The sequence below is a fragment of the Podarcis erhardii genome (assembly GCF_964252035.2).
Source record: "Podarcis erhardii genome assembly, chromosome: 8".
Taxonomy (NCBI): Eukaryota; Metazoa; Chordata; class Lepidosauria; order Squamata; family Lacertidae; genus Podarcis; species Podarcis erhardii.
In genome coordinates, this window is record NC_138499.1 from 28311366 (window position 1) to 28333568 (window position 22203).

Sequence of the window (22203 nt, forward strand, 5' to 3'; positions counted from 1 at the left end):
TTCTGCTGTGCTTCTGTTCTGTGCTTCTGTTTTCTTTTTAAAAAATACTTTGCATATCACAAACTTATTTCTCTTCTCTTTTTTCTCATTCATGTTATTCCTTTTTTGTTTTCTCCCCTTCTTTTCATTCTTTGTGTGTGTACTGGTTAGCTCTAAAAACAAGGGTTGATGATGTGATTCAGTTATACTATAATTTGTTTTCAGATAGCTGTTTTTGCATTAAAATATTTATATAAATAAAGAATATAAACTCGTATGTTGAAAGAATCCCGGCCAAGTATTCCTATCTGTCTTGTGCAAACATGCATACCCATACAGACAGAAATACAGTGGTACCTCGGTTTTCGAATGTTTTGGAAGTCAAACATTTTAGTTTTTGAACGCCAAAAACCTGGAATGCTTCCATTTTCGAACACGCCTTGGAAGTCGAATGGCTTCCGCTGTGTGTACATGTTATTTTTTTTCATTTTTCTGCAGACCACCTTTGTGCTTTGGTTTTCGAATGTTTCAGAAGTTGAATGGTCTTCCAGAATGGATTACTTCCGAAAACCAAGGTATCACTGTACATAAAAAACTAAATGTGAGTTCAAACCAAAAACTAAATGTGAGTTCAAACCAAAGAAGAGCAGACATAATATATCACAATGAAGGATAATTTTCAATCATACTTAAACAACAAATATAGGAATAAGAATATAAAATACGCGAGGTAAATGACAGAGCAGAATTTTCTTTTTATGTACAAAATGTCATGGTTCCTCTGAGCCCTTGGAATCTGATAAGGAATGGGAGGTACCTGAAAGTGAGGGACTCAGAAGGAGAAGTTGGGGTAAGAGGCTATGTAGCAGAGCCCACATGATTACGTGCCCTCTACCCCCAGGTGAATCCAGACCTGATGAGGTAGTAGACCTGGGGCTGCCCCTTCCCTCAAGGGTGCTCAGGGATGCAGCCTGCTGTGACTGGACAGGAAAGTTTTGAAGAGGAGGCACTCCTAGCAACCTCTCCCAAGGAGAGGTGGTGCATCAAGAGAAGGGAGGAGACTCGCTTCCCTCAAAAAAGCACCTTTCTCTGGGTCAAGAATGCTCATAGGGGCAGGGTTTTTCACGAGAGCTGAACTTTCTCCACCTCTGCTTCAAAGCTTGCCAGGTAGGCAGGGAAACTTATTGAATAATAATAATAATAATAATAATTTATTATTTATACCACGCCCATCTGGCTGGGCTTCCCCAGCCACTCTGGGCGGCTTCCAAAAAAAATTAAAATACTATAATACATCAAACATTAAAAGCTTCCTTAAACAGGGCTGCCTTCAGATGTCTTCTAAAAGTCTGGTAGTTGTTGTTCTCTTTGACATCTGGTGGGAGGGCGTTCCACAGGGAAGGCGCCACTACCGAGAAGGCCATCTGCCTGGTTCCCTGTAACTTGGCTTCTCGCAGTGAGGGAACTGCTAGAAGGCCCTTGGTGCTGGACCTCAGTGTCTGGGTAGAATGATGGGGGTGGAGACGCTCCTTCAGATATACTGGACCAAAGCTATTTAGGACTTTAAAGGTCAGCACCAACACTTTGAATTGTGCTTGGAAACGTACTGGGAGCCAATGTAGGTCTTTCAAGACTGGTGTTATGTGGTCTCTGCAGCTGCTCCCATCACAGCTCCCATGTAGTCTTGCAACTCCTGCTGCTAATTTGGACTCTCAAATCTTCTCCTTTGTTCTTTGACTGGACGTATTGTTGCTATTCCTCTGTATTTTAAGAGCACCTGGATTAAATTCGGTTCTTTCCTAGCTGCTGAGTTTGTACCATTAAACGGCTGTAATGAAATTTTACTTTTTTTTACTTAACTACAAAAAATTGACTGGTTTTGGACGGGAGCCAGAACAACACACACACATTATATAAAAATGTAATGGTTATAATAATTCTTATCATGCAATGCCCCTAGTAAACAGTGTTCCTTAAATCCGGAGGTATGTTCATTTCAGAGTTATTACCCTTCTTTGGCTGTCATTTTATCTCAGTATAGAAAGAGTCCCTCCTAGAGACTTATAGAGATGTACTTCATCTAGTTTAACCCAATTGCTTAGCAAATCACCAAATCTAGCTAATCTGATTTAATCAAGAATTAAATTAGATTGAATGAATCAACATTAGGGATGTGAAGACAGCTAGGAAGGCTACAGTTCAGTACATTTTACTAGAGGCAAGTCCTTGTAAACATCCTGAGGAAGGGCAATTTCTGTGCATTGTCAAAATGGCTTAGAAGATGAGGAGCTTAAAAGCTGATCACCTCTTTCCTCTGGTATTCCCACACATTCTTAGCTGAGGGACAAATAGTTTCTTACAGAGACAACCTCTTTTTATAGATTACCACATATATTCTGTGTTCTAAATGTACATCATTTCATTTTTTAACATGCAGTGTGCGTCTCTCTCAGAAGCAGAATAAAATCAAGGTTAATTATCTGAGTTTCAGGAAAGGAGCATGCCTTTTACTTTTTTGTAAGCTTGTGATTTATGCATTATTTTAAATAATATGGGGAACTTGCAGATCATCTGCTTTAACTCTTAGAAACTTGAAGAAAGCCTTCATGCTTATTAAGCTGCAATACTGGCATTTTGTGCATACATTTTCACATTTATGTCCACCCATGGCCTCTTTTCATCAGTCTCCCCGATTTGAAAAGTGACTTAAATCCCGTAGAGTAATATAAATTAATTGTCTTTTAACAGAACTCACCAATTTCTGAGTATTGTAGAAACACAGGGTTCATATTAAACATACTTCAAATCTATACAGGCTGAGCTCAGTCATTTATTTATTTATTTTCATTTTCAATGGTGTGCTAGCAGCCAGGAGAAATTTATGAAAAAAATAAAATCCCAACCTCTGTTGAACTGCAGATAATCAGCTTCTAGTAAATTTCACATTGCTGCCAGCTCAGTTGACACAGTGGACCCAAGCTGTGCTGCAGGAACCTGCACCAGCGGAATCTCAGAGATGAATCCCCTGGGGGAGCCAAGTGTCTCAACTGTAGATATATCACATGTGGCATTGAGACACAGCAAGAGAGAGGACTTCAGGCAGAGATGCTTGAAAGTGCAACATTCACATTCTTGGTATCTGATACAGCAATGATGCAAGTAAGCTGGTGAGTTATGGTGGAATTGATCGAGCATTGATCCTGCACAAGTTTTCATTCATCTCAGTAGCAACTGGCCTGCACAGAAACATTGCTTGCCATATACAGTTTGTGTAAACACCCACTTTCAACGTGATAGATTATAAGGTGTGTTTTGAAAAAAGGTATCCTGTTCTCACTATATCAATAACAAATGTGTCTTCTTCATTACATATTTGCCCAATTGTTGCCCTTAATGATAGAGTAACTTCATGTACAAGTTAACCCCATTACTCTCAAACTTATATGCTACATTTATGTTTAATACAGACAGTTCAGAGCATTTCCTCCACAGTGTTAATGAGAAATGAATAGCTCTATGGATTAGCCAAGAGCTCCCTCAGCCTGTCTAGTCATTCCCCATCTTGATTAGAAAACCTTTGTCTAAATTTGTCATAGGCAAACTATTATTTCCACATTGGCTTGAACATGTATACATTTGTTTTTATTCCATGGGATTTGGGGTGGGCAACCCATGAATTATACTTGGCTGTTCTGTGGAGCGCTAAACGCCTCACAGAAGGAGGTAACTGGAATGATCAGTGCAACCTAGGCAGTGAGAACACATATAATAGCGTAACTCGATTTCAGGGCAACGGGTGGATTTCAATGCACGGTATGACTGCTTGTTTGAATTAGATCCAAGAATCACAATGTACACAACTTGAATTGTATCTTCTTCTTCTTTTAATCGTTTATAGCATCTGAAAGTGCCTGAACTTTCAGTGGTACAAAATATAATATGACAGAATGCAACAAACAAACAAAAACCACACACCAAAACCCCAAGTGTTTTAGGTTTTTAAGTTCTGCTGTATTGGGTATGTTGTAATACTATAGTTGGGAGCGAGTGGATCAAAATAGTTCTGTTCCCTCCAGCATGAGATCCAGCTCTGATATAGTTTTGGGCCCTTCTCAGGTGAGAGATGGGAGAGGGCTATTAGTTCAGCAGGGGTGGGGCATGTGTATAGTATATAGTGGCATGTGTATAGTGTGTATAGTGTCTCAACTATTAGGCATTCATTTTATACAAATGCTTGGCAGTGACCCTTTGTTATGGGGGATGTCATATTGTTGAGTATGAGTGCTTCACGTTTACATGGTTGACATAGGTATTGGTTGAGGTAGTGAATGCTTGTAGTGGTAATGTGAGCTTGGATGAAAATTGTATCTTTGTTGTGATGTTTGAAAATTTATATTATACTGCCTTGTAGTGCTCTGATTATATTTATATTATTCTTATGGACACGAATATTCTTTATGTATTTTGTTACATGTTAGATGGATTTATTTGACATAGCTTTATTATGGGCTGTGTGTGTATGCATATCTTTAAACACACCTATGTATTTAGTTATTGTAAACCGCTTCAAGATGCTTTGGATGGTAAGCGGTATATAAATGAAATGAATGAATGCATGGAATGTAAATTTCGCAGGTTGCCTAACTGCCTATAGAGGAAGTCAGTGGGTTAAAGTAGTTACGGGAGGAATGCTATTTGCTCGTTACTGGAAACTAGGATTTATTTTTGCTGTTTGCTCGTGATTTATCAGGTTTCCTGAATGCCTTCAAACATCCAGTGTTGTAATAACGGTCAACATAAAGATAGAATAAAATTATGTCTTCTTTAGAATCAAACTCATTCGCACAATGTGGCTGTTTGAGTGCTTGTTGGGGCTAAGAGGTCTAAAAACCTTAAATCAATTTTGTGCCCGTTGGCCTTATACTAGTGTGTTTCCAGGGCCAGTTGAAAGAACTGCTCTTGACCTTTCTTTCTTTCTTAAATTTATATTTTGCTTTTCTTCTCTCATGGAATCCAAGGTGGTATGTCTATGGTTCCCAGGTTCATAGAATCATAGAATTGTAGAGTTGGAAGGGATTCAAATAGTCATCTACTCCAATGCACTGCAACGCCCTCCAATGTGGACATTATACTTCTGTTGTTGCAGCCTAGAATAGCAGTACTCCCCCCCCCCCCCGCTACTGCATCACACTGTTGACTCATTTTCAGCTTGTGGCCCACTAAAACCCCTGGATCCTTTTCACATGTACTATTGGCAAGCCAGTAGTTATATTTGTGCAGCTGGTCCTTGCCAGTAGTTCTCCCTGCCTAAGTGCAGAACCTTACATCTGTTGCTGTTGTCACCCATTCAGGCACAAACCAGATCCTGTACTGCTTAGCTTCAGCAAAGTCCTGGCTGCGTGTACCTTAAACTATACCCCTTTGCATTAATGGTATCATTATTATTACAAAGCTTTGAATGTAATGTAATTTTATATCATCCTTTTCCACCTTGAGGGGATTTCATCCAGAAATTAACACTATATATAAAGTAAATAAAATACCGAGCCATTTAGCTTCACATGGCTTTACAGGTAGACAGGACAACAGTAAAGTAGAATAAACTTGGCTCACATATAAGCCCATTGTGTATATTCATTTAGACAATGAAATAGCTTTGAGACAATGCTCTGGGAGGAAACAAACCACCTAAATCCAAGCAAGGAAGTGTCAATTCAATTTCTATTGAAATTCCCCTTGACTTTCTCATCATTGTGAACACTTGGTTAATTTAGTCTGTCCCCCTATGCTCTAATTCGGAAGAGCGACCTTGAACTCTGATAAAATGGTGCTTCGAGGGAATGATTCATAAAACAAAACAGACTTAATTTTTTAAATAACAACAATCATCATCACATACCACTACTTCAGCTGCCCAGGATCTTGAAAGCATTGTTTGAAACATATATTGGTACACTCATTTGTGAAACCTGTGCTTTGAAAATAAGCCCCCCAGTTGTATTGCAGAGTCTAGTTCTGTGGTTGTTGAAACTTAACATGGTAATATGTCATTATTCAGCTTTTGTAAGCACTTCTCCAATTTGGGATATTTGGGGTAAGGCTCACCTGCTGCCTTCATTACTTATCTTTTGGCACCGGCAAAAATGTTTCTCTGTAACCAAGCCTTTTGCTGATTAATATTCTGTCCTTTTAAAGTGTTGTGGGAAGGTGGTTTTTTGTTTGCTTTTGTTCTTGTTTTCATTATGTATTTTGTGTTCTCATTTTGTATTTTTACAAAATGAGATCCCCTGTGATATTCGGATGAAGGGCAGTATCCAGATTTAATAAATGATAATAATTGGCAAATAAGCTTGCATTCATATACTTGATGAATTGTTACTACTTACTATAGCCTTTGTTATGAAATATGCAGCTTCATGAAAGCAAGCAAGTCTATTTTTCACCAAGTGCTTACCATGAAAAGTTTGCTCCCAGATGTTTAAAAAACCTCAAAAATATAGTTGTGGAAATTATTATTATTATTTTTCAGTTTCATTACATTTTTCAGTACAGGTTTCCCCCCACTTACATGGGGGTTATGTTCAGGGGCCCAGCACAAATAAGTGAAAATTGCATAAGTGGGAGCACCCTCTCAACACTCTTTAAGCTCCCTCTCTGCCACACTCTCTCCAATCCAGACCAAAAATACTGTATCCATAAATATCCACAATTAGAATTGTTGCTCTAGGGCTGGCTGGAGGCTGGAGGATGTGCTAGCACATGCATTCACAGCTAGGTGGGGAGACTGGATAGCCAAAACAAAACCCCACTGTGTTTCGTCTCTTTGGGGTTTTCTCCTCTCTCACTGCTATCGTGTTTGGGCTCTGGAGAGGGTCTCCTCATGAACCAAGAGGACTCTCCAGCTTTTTCCCACCTTTTCCAGGTTTGAATCAAATTATTATTACCGTATTTTTCGCACCATAACACGCACCCGACCATAACACGCACATAGTTTTTAGAGGAGGAAAACAAGAAAAAAAATATTCTAAACGAAACAGTGGATGTATGATTTTTGTGGTTCATGCTGTGGCCACAGACATGTGATCTGACGGTGAATTTGGGGTAGCCCAATGCAAAAATCTTGAGGATCCATGTGGATCCGTGCTTTGTAACCACGTTTTTGCACCACTGCGGCCCCAGGCAACAGTGGGTGTGTGATTTTTTTGGTGCAAGCTGTAGCCATGGACATGCTATGTGATCTGATGGTGAATTTGGGGTGACCCAGTGCAAAAATCCTAAGGATCCATGTGGATCCGTGCTTTGTAACCACGTTTTAAGTGGGGAGGGAAGGAAAAGCACTCAAGGGACAAGGTGCACGCGTGGGGTGGGTGGAGAAGGATGCTGTTAATAATGCAGAAGAGGGGTATAAGAGAAGGCTCCTCTCCTCTTCCGCTTTGCTCCTTTAAAGGCTCTGCTTCTCTCCCTCTTCCCCAGCTCGCTGAAAAACTTTGCTGCTATTTAGCCCGCTGAGTGGGGAGGAGAAGGGACAGAGAGCCTGCTTGCGAAAAAATTTGCTGCTATTTAGCGAGCTATTCTCTCCCTCCTCCCCAGCTCGCTGAAAAAAACAGCTCCCTCCTCCCGGCTCGCTGAAAAACTTTGCTACTATTTAGCCCGCTGAGTGGGGAGGAGAAGGGACAGAGAGCCTGCTTGCGAAAAAATTTGCTGCTATTTAGCGAGCTATTCTCTCCCTCCTCCCCAGCTCGCTGAAAAAAACAGCTCCCTCCTCCCGGCTCGCTGAAAAACTTTGCTACTATTTAGCCAGCTGAGTGGGGAGGAGAAGGGACAGAGAGCCTGCTTGCGAAAAAATTTGCTGCTATTTAGCGAGCTGTTCTTCTCTCCCTCCTCCCTGGCTCACTGAAAACAACAGCTCCGGACTCGTGTAAGCGGCTCCTCTCCTCTCCCGCTTTGCTCCTTTGCAGAAGCAGGCTCTCTGTCCCTCTCTCCTCCCCACTCAGCGGCTCTTCTCCCGCTTTGCTGTTTCAAAGCGAGCCACGGAGGAGGGAAGGAAGGGGAACCATGGATCCTCTGCTGACTGCAGCAGATCCCCCCGCCATCCGTAGGCATTCGCTCCATAACACGCACAGACATTTCCCATTACTTTCTAGGCGGAAAAAAGTGAGTGTTATGGTGCGAAAAATACGGTATTTATTTCCCAGCATCACACGTATAGTCTGCCACACATGAGTCAATCACACAGAAGAAGAGCATACTTAAGATTCCTTTGGGAACTTTTGACTCATAAAGCCGGAAGCCTGAGGAAGTGTGGGGTGGCATGTGTAAAATGATTTGAAGTCATTCAAGAAGTGCTTTGTGTCAAATACAGTGAATGCATTGATAAGGCAGTTTTAAAGCTTTCCTCTTTCTTTCTTCTTTTCCTCCAGGGAACGATTTGTTTCTAGTTGCAGTTCATGAACTGGGACATGCTTTGGGTCTGGAGCATTCAAATGACCCTACTGCCATCATGGCTCCATTTTACCAGTACATGGAAACCGACAACTTCAAACTGCCTAATGATGATTTGCAGGGAATCCAAAAGATATATGGTATGCTGGTTATTTCTTTAAAATATTTTTAAAAATTCTAATGGGGATGGGTCAGATGGGTCACTTCCAGATATATACACTGCTACACTGTTGTGCGCACTATGCATCCATTGAAGGTTGCACATCTGCTTATGCACTCCTTGTGTGCATACTATCTGTTCCCTTCATTGAAGTGAATGGGGCAATCCACTTGTTTAAAAGCTCCATGTATGGGTAGACAAACTAAGGCCCGGGGGCCAGATCTGGCCCAATTACCTTCTAAATCCTGCCCGCGGATGGTCTGGGAATCAGTGTGTTTTTACATGAATAGAATGTGTCCTTTTATTTAAAATGCATCTCTGGGTTATTTGTGGATAGCCAAAAAATATAGTCCGGCCCCCCCACAAGGTCTGAGGGACAGTGGACTGGCCCCCTGCTGAAAAAGTTTGCTGACCCCTGCATTAGAGCATGTTTAGAACGTTAAAAGGAGGGGTAGATGTCTCTTAAACATTTCTGGGAATTACCTTACAATTTTGAGTCAGACTTTGTAGCTTGAGGGTTGTGCTTACAACTGAACAAATATGAAAATGCAAACTACAATAACTATTTGTTCTTGTTGTTTGTATCCATTTCCTTGAAGGGATTTTGATTCTGTGTTGAGATAAAGCCAAGGGCTTTTGCCAAACCACCATGTTTCAGATACTGTTCACAAGTTGAACTGAAATCCACACTTAACAGCAACAATGTTCTTCAATATTTAACCAAGTAGTACAAATATTTTTTATTCAAGGAGAACCTAGACTTCTCTTAAAATATTAATATTTCCTCTTTCCTTTGCCCTTCTCTTTCCTCTTTCTTCTATCTTATTGCTTATATCTGCTCTAGTTACCTTAGAAACATAGTAAGCTGACTTCCTCTAGGACAAACCATTGGCTCAGTCTTCATTTGTTTCCTGGTTCTTCTTCACTCCAGCCATCCTTTCCATTTGATTGCTTCACTGAAGCACTTGCTTGCACTTGACTCACAGAATCACAGAATTGTGGAGTTGGAAGGGAACGTGAGGATTGTCTAGTCTGACCCCCTGCAGTGCAGGAATCTTTCACCCAACATGGGGCTCTAACCCACGACCTCCGAGCTTAAGAGAGCCATGCTCTACCAACTGAGCTCCTCTCTTGATTCATTCCAATATATCCTTACAGAAGTTCATCATCATGTTCCTTTTTTCTTTCACACCAGGCAAACTGAGCTCCTCTCTCCATTAAGTACTAGAAATGCCAGATTATCCCCCTAAAGATAAGCAAAACAAGTAGTATTTATTCTGGGCCGATACCACTGCTAAGGTAGTAAATCACCACAACAACCCTTTTCAGGGTTGAGTTTTGCCCAAAGGTTTTCAAATATTCTGCATGCAATTTAGATCCATGCAGAAATAAATTCAGCAAACACATATCATTAGAGGGGGTGGGGATGGACACATCATTTGGGTTTGCACTCCCCCCGCCGACTCCAGGTACCACCAAAATGGTGTAGGATCAGCACTGCCATTTTTTAATTTGCCTTCTGACATCTTTGATTTCTGTTCATTTATTCATTGTAGCTTCTTGTATTTTAAAGTTTGATTTAAACTTCTGTTTAAGACTTTTATTTGCACCAAAATGTTTGCTGTTCCTTCCTCTTCCTCTTTCCTTTACTTTCTTTCTTTTCTGAGAAATGTGTGTGTGTTTTTTAGTTTGCAAGCCGCTTCAGGCAGAAAGGAATATTCTCTTGCTCCAATGTGCACTGTTGAACTGGGTGCTAAGCATTGGGTGCATTGATAGAAGATTATATAGGAGCAGCATGGTAGATGCTACTCTGTTGCATATGTGTTATCATATCCAGGCTGTTCCACAGAGGAAATTAAATGGTTGGGTTTCTCCTGTGTGGCTGAGCAGAAGAAGATGTTTTCTATGACCTCATGAGTCTAGACAGAGGGGCCAGACAAGGTTATTTTGCCTTCATACTAAATACCAGTATCTAGCAGCTGTAAGCTGTACTTTGAAGAGTTTTATTGCCCTTGGGAAGTTAAACATGACATCACTAGCAAATAGCACGTGGAAACTTTAGTTTGGATTTAGCATTTTTCAACCAGATATTGTCTCCTGGAAGATGCCTGATTCTGCTGCCACAGTGATAAAATCAACAATGGCCTTTGTTTTACTATTTAGATTAAATATTGTTCAATGGTTCATTGGTTTCCTTAGGTAAGAAACTGTGGACTGAATCAGTGACTTGCTAAGGATAGCTGTTATGAAGATTTTGTCAATAAGTATTTAGGGTTGTATTCAACTATGTCATACCCAAGGTAGACTTACGATGGGCTAGAACTCCCAGCATCCCTGACCAGCAGAAGTAAGGAAGCCCAGGCCAAGAATCACATACCATTGGCTCTTGTCACTCTTCGTTTTATATTTTGTATTTGTTTTAGTAGTTTAAAAATGTAAACCACCTTTGGTCTCCCACCCCACGGCATGACACCATAACTACGAAGTGCCTTCTAGCAACCAGCACTCTGAACCTGGTGGCTTCATTTCACCATAACAATTGAAAGATTATCCATGGACCTGTCAAATGAAATCCTCCAAACCAGGTATGGGGAACCTTTGGCCCTCCAGATATTGCCCTCTCATCAATCCTAGCAAGCATGGCCAATGGTCAGCAGTGATTGACGTTTCAGCTCAGTAATGTCTGGAGAGCGAAAGGTTCTCCACACCTGCTCTAACCCACAGGTTATTGTCCTTGGCAAATATCTTGTGGCGGGAGATTCCACAACTTAACGACATTTTGCATGAAGAAACACTTTGTTTTTGTCTTCCCTGAATATACTGCCAGTCAATTTTAGTGGATGACAGCAAATTGCAGTGTTCTTAGAGAGGAAGAGAAATGCCTATCTCCACTTATTTCACACCATGCATACTTTTGTAAACCACAGTGATGGCTTACTTGGCAGAGGAAACGGATGTTCAGTGAAACCTGCAGTCTAGAATGATGCAGTCCAAACACAAGTTTGCCTCCTCAGCCACTATTTGTGATGACTAGACATTAGATCCCAATTTTAATCAGGCACCAGCTGTTCAGAATCTGTTATACACAGGTTCTTCTTTGAGAACTTCTTGTCCAGGGAGAGTAGTGGTTGCCCTAAGTATGATTTGGCTTCAGTGAACAAGGCAGTATAAAATAGCTGGAGCTACTGGTAACTTACAGCAAATCAAAATAGCAAAAATTCAGTAACCCAAATTATGCACATTCAGCATGACCGGAATTATGCGAAGTTGATTAGATCTAATTAATTCAGTGTGAGTAGTCTGGCCTTGAAGCTAGCAACTAATTCCAATTTGTCCATTTCCCAATTTATAGTAAAGAAGGAAATACACTGGCAGCAGACATTTTTTGCTACCGTGTATTAAGACTTATCTCTGCTGCTAAGAAGTTTAGCAATCATTTTTTTTTAAAGAAAAACGGAAAAAGTTACAGGGCTGCAAGCTCTAATCAGCTACTCAAGTGTGATTAATTAACTTAAGCTTTAACTGCAGATTACTGTTTGAACATTTCCATCCCAATTAATTGGTAGGATTGGCGATAAAGGCTGTGGAACTCAGCCATACCATAGTTTTAAGGGCCACAAGCAATCCACTGTTGAGATACCAGCTCCCTTTATTTGCCAGATTTTCTGTGCAAATTTGCTTGTTTCGTGTGGGTTTAATTTGCAGCTCCTGTGCAATTCAGCTCATGGCATCATCAACTGAACAGTATGCAGTCTCCTAGACGTTAATCTGCTAGTATCATTTTCTTCCCCCAAAGGGCCACCTGACAAACTCCCACCACCAACAAGACCTCTGCCAACAGTGCCCCCACATCGTTCTGTCCCTCCAGCAGATCCACGGAAGAATGACAGGCCTAAACCTCCACGGCCACCCACAGGAGACAAGCCTTCTTACCCTGGAGCCAAGCCCAACATCTGCGATGGAAATTTTAACACTCTAGCCATTCTTCGTCGGGAAATGTTTGTTTTCAAGGTAGGAGGCTGCTCTTTTATTGTTAGATTAAGTGACAACATTTCTGCCTTTTCGAAAACCGCCTCTCATTCATCATGCCTCTACTCCTGAGCTTTCTTGCTGTTCTAAAGTTCAAGAAAGAAACAAGGAAATAAACACCTGAATGGCTTAAATGTCTAACAGAGGAAAGGCTGGAGTCTTCTATTTTGGGGAATGAATTAATGTCAGCAGAAAGTTGCAATGCTTCAAAATTTAATGGTAAGTAAATGCTGAATGCTGTGCAGAGATAAAAAGGCATAATTCAAGTCATGAATAGAAGCTAATAGGGATGATTTTGTTGGGAACTTAGCCACTTCCAGGCTCATTGCTGTTATTGTGTTTTCTTTACAAGAACCCTGTAATTTAACTTTATAATTAGATCAGTCCCTTTATAAAGGCTGTTTGTCATTGTGCTGTGGTTGCCTTGATATGTTTTTTTTCTAGTGGAAGCCTGTGTTATAAGAGGCCCTTCACAGGTGTTGTGGGCTTTTTGTGCTGTTGCTGCTCTTTGGTTGGCTCAGTTGTCATATTGTTTGGAGATGCATCCATATGGTGACATCCTGTGGACTGGAAAGCCTTTTGGGCAGGCATGGTGGAGCAAAGATTTCACTAATGATTCAAACACAACAAACAAAAGCAAATCTCATTACTGGAAAAGAATATCGATCTGGCACACCACCCTGTGATGTTGCCAAAATGTATCATTCAGTACGTTCATTGAGTTTTCTGAGGGATAGTGTTCTGCAAATTCTCCATATTAAGCGTAGGAACATAATCTACATTATTTAGCTGAAAAATCCCAATGTGCCCACCTACCTAAAAAGGTTGGTGACTCTTTTCTACAATGAATGTTGATATACTCCAGGAAGTATGGGAAGAGACTTTGTGTGAACAAAAGAAAGAAGAAAGAAAGGATCAGATGTATGAAGGTTTGTCTTCTTCCTGCTGACTGAAATTCTGTTCTCAATACCAATTCAATGCCACCCCTTGGAGGATTGGTTGCTTCTTCTCCATAGAAGTAACCTTACATTGGCAGTGTACATCAAGTGGACTGATGGACTTGCATCGGTACTTTCCACCATAATCCACAGCCAATGGTGATTCAACACAGGCGATTCTGCCATTTTGCATAATATGTAACAGGACTCATTGCAAATGTGTCAGTTTCAGTGATAACATCTCAAGAGTTAAAGCATTTTGGAGTTGATTAAATTGAAATGCTTTAGGTAACTAAGCATTACATAATAGTGCCACTTAACAGAATGTACGTCATGGTTTCCTGTGGTTACTCCTTTTCACAAAATAGATAACTCGTAGGTAGGTGATTCTATATAATTTCATTTCAGGTATTCAGTTGAAAGCATAAAAAGCATATTTTCCTTTTTTTTAATTGTGACTTCTTTGATTCCCACTTCTAAGAGATGCCCCAACTCTTTGAATCATCTCCTCAAACATTTGTGTGCTTTTCTTTGTAGGGCCTTGTGGCCATCCATCTTTGTGAATGAAGCAGAAAGGTTAAGGAAGAATCTCATTTTCTAAGTTGACATTAAGCAGGATATTAAAATACCTACCTCTTTGTTGCACCATCCATCTTATGAACAAAGGAACATGCCCTAATTTGTTTTACACACAGCTAAATTATTCAGTGCATCACTAATACTAATCTTATTCCTTGCCTATGCCTGTGACTTTAGACAAAGAGATCAATTGTAATTTCTATCCAGGTTCTATCTTTTAATTATAAAATAGTAACAGTACTTATTAAGGCAGACTAGTTTCATTTGACTGATTATGGTATACAGGTCTACTAAGAAGTAAGCCCCATTTAATTCAGTGGAACGTTCTGCCTGGAAAGGGTTCATGCAAATTTACCTTAAAATGGTGAATTTATTATACATTGCATTTATTATACATTTACAAGACTCTTAACATCTTGGGTCCAGGATACTTTAAGTGCCTGACTTCTTATATCCCCAATCGGTCACTGAGATCTTCAGAGGATCCCTCATGGCCCAGATGTATGGCTTGTATCCACCAGGAGCCATGTGTTCAGTACTCTGGGCCCAACTCTGTGGAACCCCTGTTGAGATCAGAGAGGCCTCCCCACTCTTGAATGTGCATCACCTAATGAGAAGTTTTATTTTTAGGGGACTTCCAGGTTGGCACCTCCGGTAATGGCGGAATTTCTCTGATTGGGAGGAATTTGCCCCATGGGAATCTGGGTCTGGCCGCCACAGCGAAGGCGGAGACCCGCAAAAAAATCACAGGCGGGAGAAGCCTGTGAACGTGGGATTCGGCGCGCACCTTTTGTGCCTCCCCTACTCGCGGGGAAACCCGGTTTCAGGGGTCTGGAGTGACGTGGGGTGAGCGGTGCGGTGCTTCAAATCGTCTGCTTCTTCCACGGAGCGAAGCCGCATAGCTGTTGCCGGAGAGTGCTGACTTTTTCCTGTGGACAATTTGAATCTAAAGTAACTACCCGTGAGTAGAGCTGAAGCGGGAGAATTGGATTTCTAAACGTTTAATTTGGTATCGTAACGGGGAGGTTCAATACAGGAAGTCCTCGTTCCCCTTTTGTAAATAGACTGAAGCAATGAGGCTGCAAGCTGAAGTCTTGGAAAGCCTATTGTAAAGGACTAAATTTCCATCGGTAAAGAATATTAAACCCCTCCTTGGAGGCAGAAGAAGAGGGGGGGGGAGTTGTGAACTGAATAAGCCTGCGGGAGAGAGCGAAGAGAGTTAAAATACCGCCGCTCAGATCCTGGAAACGGGCTGCTAGCAGGACTGACATTTTTTGGAACGTTCACTGACAGCGATCGTTCATTGACAGCTAGCTAATAAGAGAAATACATTGTTTCCACTGTCTCCGTCTGCTTTTAAAAAAGGAGTAAAAGTAACTGAAAATTGAAACTAACTTCATTGCTTGAGCTGTGTTTTAAAAAAAGGACATTACTGACTAACTTAAATAGAAACTGTTTCCCTCTAGAGGAAGCCATTGAAACTGTTACAAGAGCTGGGCTGGGGAATTTCCAGCTGCAAGATAAAAAACTGTGAGACTGTGACCTTGAATAGGTTAAGTGTTAATGGAAAGGAAAAAAACTGACCAGTCAATTCTTGAAAAAACATTAAGGTTTGGGAGGACTTGGCTGCAATCTAGGAGAGCCTCAACATCAGGCTCCCCTGCTTCTTCTACTACTGCTTTTGTACCAGCATATTCAAAATCAAGAGGAATGTCGATAGAAGAGGCCTTAGCGGTTGCATTAAATAAGATAAGTGATTCACTGGAACAGCTTAATAAGAAAGTAGACGTGACAAATGCGAAAGTGGAAGCTGCAACTATTAAAATCGATTTAAATACAGAAAGTATAAATAATTTGGGACAAAAGGTGAATATCAATACAGAAACCATCCAGAAATTGATCCAGGAATCTACTTTGACATGGCAGACTGCGGAGGAAGCTAGGGAGAAAGCCATTGCTGCTGAATGTAATGTAACACAATTGGAGAGAGAGAGAGTCCCAGCCTTGCAGAGGCAACTGGATGACCATAGGTCGACGCTTGCTATGATTGAGCTTAAAGAAAAACAGATGAATTTGAGGATCAGAGCCCTACCTGAGTTGGAGAAGGAAAGTATGATAGATTTCCTCACACAGGAATTTGTTGATTTTTGGGACTTGGACTTGGGTCAAGAAGAGATTAAAACTGTGAGGGCCTTCAGACCTGGAAGAGGAGGGAAAAGGGAGAGGAACAGAGTGGGAGACTGTTGGCACTATCGGAGGAGTCTGGAGGTACAACAGCCAAGAGTGGAAATTTTTAAAGACGCCCCGAAATACCTTTTGGATCTTAGGTCTAACTACGGAGATTTGGCTGCCTTGCTGAGAAGGAATAAAATCATCTTCAGGTGGGAGTTTCCCCAAGGTCTACTCTTCAGCTTCAAAGGAAGGATAATAAAAATAAGATCAGTAGAAGACAAAGTAAAGTTTTTGTATAAATATGAAGAAGATCTGCAGAAGGGACTTGGAAAAGAGCTAAGAGCATCAGACAGAAGATCACCAGGTTGATGGACTATATGAAACTGGCAGAAATGACTGGCAGAATCCGAGACCAGGGAGAAGAGTCGGTGGAAGAAGACTGGAAAAAGTTTAAAGACTATTTATAGAAATATTGTAAAATTAATGAATCTTAGAAAAATGTTGGAATGAAGTTATATGGCTTTAGTAGAAATGTTATAAGGAATTAAGTTTAAATAAATTATTAGAGTATTAGCGGAAAATAAGGTTAGAATATGTTAAGATAATTATAGGATAGAAAACAGAGGAAGATGGAAAGGAATTGCTGAAACAATCAACAGAAGTGGAATACAAAAAGGGAGGTGTGAGGAGGTCGTTGAAACAAGTAAATCAAAGATATGACATTGAAATTGTATGATGTGTGTTAAAGTGTTTTTGTTTTGTTTTGTTTGGTCTATGGTGTTAGTGCTGTGTAATGTTTTTATATTATATTGTATTGTGTGTGTTTTTTGTTTGTCTTTTTTCTTTTTTCTTTCTTTTTTGTAGTGTTTAAAAGTAATAAACATTAATTTATTTATTTTTAAAAAGAGAAGTTTTATTTTTAATTTCAACAGGCATTTTAAGTATGTTTTCTGATCTTATGGATAACTGATTTTATTTTTATTGTAACTTTTTAAACCTTACCCTACCTCACTTAAGGGATGCAGGTGGCGCTGTGGGTTAAACCACAGAGCCTAGGACTTGCCGATCAGAAGGTCGGCGGTTCGAATCCCTGCGACGGGGTGAGCTCCTGTTGCTCGGTTCCTGCTCCTGCCAACCTAGCAGTTCGAAAGCACATCAAAGTGCAAGTAGATAAATAGGTACCGCTCCGGCGGGAAGGTAAACGGCGTTTCCATGCGCTGCTCTGGTTCACCAGAAGCGGCTTAGTCATGCTGGCCACATGACTGTACCAATAAAGCCAATAAAGCGAGATGAGCGCCACAACCCCAGAGTCGGTCACGACTGAACCTAATGGTCAGGGGTCCCTTTACCTTTAGCTTTACCTTACTTAGAGCAGGTGTGAGGAACCTTTGGACCTCCAGTTGTTGCTGAATTAGAACTCCCACCAGCCCTAGCAAGCCTGGCCATGGGGTAAGCTAAAGATTCCCCAGACCTGGCTTACAGACTGAGGTGTGAAGCAGTATGTAAATGGTTGAGATGATAGATAGATAGATAGATAGATAGATAGATAGATAGGAGGAAAGAACAATAAATTGATACCATTGATTTAAAATACTGTATGGTATTCAGTTACCTGATAAATGGTCGTCATGCACAACTCTGTGGTGGTATTCAGACCTATTGAAATTGATGGTCCTTAGTCAGGTTCATTAATTTCAGTGGTTCTACTCAGAGTAAAACTTAGTTGAATATCACCCATAGTTGTCTTTTTGTGCCTGTTCAGTTGTTATATACAATTCAACCATCTTTATATGCAGCATAAGTTCAAAGTAGTACTATACATTTAGTACTATGCATTTGTTTTTATTTATTTAACAAAATGTTAAATGCTTGACTGTAGTCTAACTTCTAAGTGGTTTGGCGTGAAATCAAAACATGAGTGTTCCAAATTACCCAAGAGGATGGTGCTTGGTCATTATTTGCGGATTATGCAGAAGGTCAGTGGTTCCCTGCTTGGATTGGGGTAGGATGCTATGCATCATCTTTTGGGGTGGGTTTAATTGTATATAGGCTAGGCTACCCACTTCCTTTTTATTCCAACTTTGAAATCATCCCTGTTCCCTTGCTTCCCTCTTTGAGTACTGTTCAGTCTATCCATTTGTCTATCAGTCCTTCTTTCAATGTGCTTTTGGTGGTTTTCCATTTTACTTTGTGAAGTAATTTGACTGAGAAACAATAGCTTGTTCCAATGCCACTCAATAAGTTTCATGGTTGAGTGGGATTTTGAAACCAGGCGTTGTAGTCGCTTAAGTTTTACTCAAAGTAGACCCATTGAAATTAATAGACCTAAGTTAGTTTTGCTCATTATTTTCAATGGGTCTACTCTGAGTAGGACTCGCATTGAATGCAGGCAGTCTCAGGGCTCCTAGCAGATTAAATCTAATGTGTACACTGGCTTGCCTATAGAGTCCTGCTTTATTTTCCCCATAAAGAGTATTCTTTGGCTAGCGACAAAATATTTTGTGAAGAATTAACGTGTGCTCCTTCAGCAATTCAAGCAAAATATGTTTCCTATCACTGCAGCTGTCAAGAAACATTGCAACGTCTTTTTCCTGCAATGTAAGACAGGCCAAATTTGACTTTATTGCGGTGAAATGGTAGCTGTCGTCACCTCTGCCCATTAGTTTAGTCTGCACTATCTTTCATATGAAACTCTGTGCATGTAATTAAAATTCCATTTTAGTTTGAGCAACAGCCCTATTAAACTGAAGGGAAAGGGGGTAGAGAGAGAAGGTATCACTGCAAACAATATGACATTAATTGGTTTTGATGAATATGCTGTTTCTCATTAGCAGATTAGTAATTTCACTATAAAGGGATTTGGGGATAGGAAATTAAAGATTAAGAATGGAGGATAAAGTGGCATTGAGGAGGGAAGGAAAAGCACCAGTATTTTATTATTATTGTTTCTAAAGTGATAGGTATTTATTTATCCCATACCTCTTCAAGATTGTTAATAGAGCTGTCTTGTGATTGCTTGACTCTGTGAATGTCTGGCCTGTCAATAGAAGCCTGGGAAATTTCTACAGAAGTATGTTATTCAAATAAAAACTTTGGATTCCAGTAGTGGAGCAGTACATTTTACTGCTGAACTGTGTGGCAGTTAGAGAGAAGGTCAAAATTGCACAGAACGCACACGTAAGCGGGTTTTACTTTTGAGCGATTGAAAGAAACAATTAGTGATCTTTTTTTAGAATAATGAACGCAAAAGTGAAATAGAATCAGCTGGACTTTCAGCAGGCAGTCATCTAATGCAGCTATGAAAATTAAATATCATACCCTAATAATGCAGTTATAGTGGCTATATATAGTTTCACAGAAACAAACCACAAATTGTCCCACAGATTATCAAACCATGGTTAATTTTATGAAAGCTTCCCCCCCTCACCTGCTCCCCTCAGACTGCCTGATATCTTGAGTACCTCATACTGACATCATCTCCTTATCTGCCTGGACAAACAGGGCAGGGAGGTTTCCTTGGGAATTCGGCCGAATGTTGCCTTCAACAGCCAAATATTATTTTGGAAATTCTCCCCACTTTCTAGCTCCAACATGGATAGCTAGACTGCCTCTGTTCTTGGGAGTTTTCATTGTAATCACCCCTTCCACTGCTAATATCTATTGCCAGTGTGACCCACCCAAAAAACTGGAGTTGTGTGCTTTGAGAATCTTTCTTTTCAGGTGGAGTCAGTTTGTGGCATTAGTACAGTTGCGGAAAAATCCAGCAAGGACTGCACTGAAACACATCTGGAGTTCGTTTGCAGCTCTCTTCCCCACCCAGTTGCATCCGCTGTTGAAATGATGGACTCCACACAACACCAAAGGCACCAGGGGGTTATTCTTAAAGCAGAGATGGTCTCAACAGTTCAAGACCTACTGGTGTGGTGAGAACCGGTGTGGTGTAATGGTTAAGAGCGGTAGACTCCTAATCTGGTGAACCGGGTTTGTGTCTCCGCTCCTCCACATGCAGCTGCTGGGTGACCTTGGGCTAGTCACACTTCTCTGAAGTCTCTCAGCCCCACTCACCTCACAGAGTGTTTGTTGTGGGGGAGGAAGGGAAAAGGAGATTCTTAGCTGCTTTAAGACTCCTTCGGGTAGTGATAAAGCGGGATATCAAATCCAAACTCTTCACTATTCCTGCAGCCCTACTGCTCTTCTGGAGTAGAGTTTCGGAGATTGTAGCAGCTGCTTGATGGAGTAGAGCAGGGATGTCCAACCAGTAGATCGCGAGCTATCATTAGATCCCTAGCTGCTCCTGGTAGATCATGGGATCCTTACCGTGTACAAAAAGTTACAAGGAAAAAGCTAAAAGACTGTGTGCAACCCTCCCCCCAAAAGTGCTCAACAACCCTGGGCACTACCCTCCTAAAAAAAAAAACCTCAATAACTCTGGGCAATCCACCCACCCCACATATGCTCCTTCTCCCTCCAATGACAATGGATAGAACACTGTCAGTTTTTTATACTTTTTATAAAAGTATATACTTTTATACTTTTTTATACTGATCCCAGTCTCTTGGGAGTTGGACGTGCCTGGAGTAGAGGACAATGTCGGAGGGAGAGTTAGCGCTGACACTGCCAATAGGTCAGTGGAAGATGACAGAGGTGGGAAGACATCTGAAAGCAGCCCTCTTTAGGGAAGCTTTTAATGTTTGACAGACTATTGTATTTTAATATTTTGCTGGAAGCCGCCCAGAGTGGCTGGGGTACAAAATAATAATAATAATAATAATAATAATAATAATAAGAAGAAGAAGAAGAAGAAGAAGAAGAAGAAGAAGAAGAAGAAGAAGAAGAAGCAGCAGCAGCAGCAGCAGCAGCAGCAGCAGCAGCATGGGATTTGAAAACAGTGATTGAAAATGGCTACAGACGATAGTTTGGGGTGAAATTCTGCTTAGCATTAACCATGATTAATGCAATAGAGAGACAAGGCAAAGTTCAGTAGGATGTGGAAATTTGAAGGACTGTGCTAAGAGAAGATTTCATCCTGCACCTGGTTCCTAGTCCCTTAATTATGAGATACAACAGGTATCTACTATTATAGTATTATACTACTATTGAAACTGGATATATTTTTGTTGCACAAAGATTTTGTATCTTAAACCTAATTTTGTTGTCAGTTGTTTTTATGCTACGTTTCCAGATCACACTGAGACTCATGTGAAAGGCAATTCAGAAATTAATAGAAATAATAGACAGCTTCACAGAAATCCGTTTTGATTCCTTTAGCAGTGGCTACATGCACAGACACATGTCTAGCAAAGATCAAAAGGTTAGCTGATGTTTTATTCGAAGGTGGTGCTTCTGCATCCCCAAACGTCTGTGTAATTAGTCAAACAAAATCGCTCTTAGTATAGATCAAATGTAGATCTCATCGAAAATATTCTATATTCTTAGGAATCAGCTTGCTTAAGGGGCCTAGGGGAAAGGTTGCTTTCAAATCTGTTCACTGCATGAACTGATTAAAAATATTCTGTTGGCGGGAGAACAAAAAAAGTGCATAATTGACAAAAATAATTACAAATATTCACAGCGAGGAATAATCTAAAATTACACTGAGACGTTTCTTCAGGTTTTTTTTACCACAAACAAGTGTTATCTTGTAGTATTAAAATACATTATAATGGAACCAAGGGGAATAATTGCAAGAGCACGTCAAGCACAAGGCTTAATTAAATTTTCTTGTTACTACAAAACGATAGCCTTTCAACTAATTTAGGTAGACATTTTGAGAAGCAATTGGAATTGCCTCTAGAAGCACTCTAGGAAGTGTAAGTAACAGTAACACTTCAGGGTTTTTACACCCTTGTTCTCTTGGCTTTTCCATTCAATATATTAGACCCTAATACTAAATACATTGATTAG

The 22203-nt window shown here is 40.5% G+C and overlaps 1 protein-coding gene across 3 annotated transcripts in view; it reads left to right on the top strand.

Moving 5' to 3' along the window:
- MMP16 (matrix metallopeptidase 16) overlaps positions 1–22203 on the top strand; it is a 185466-nt gene that overhangs the window by 102247 nt on the left and 61016 nt on the right. For all 3 annotated transcript variants that reach the window (XM_081874328.1, XM_081874329.1, XM_081874330.1), the window contains 2 exons: positions 8400–8561; positions 12378–12592. In XM_081874328.1, coding sequence (XP_081730454.1) covers positions 8400–8561; positions 12378–12592 — 377 coding nt within the window. The remainder of the gene's footprint in view (positions 1–8399; positions 8562–12377; positions 12593–22203) is intronic.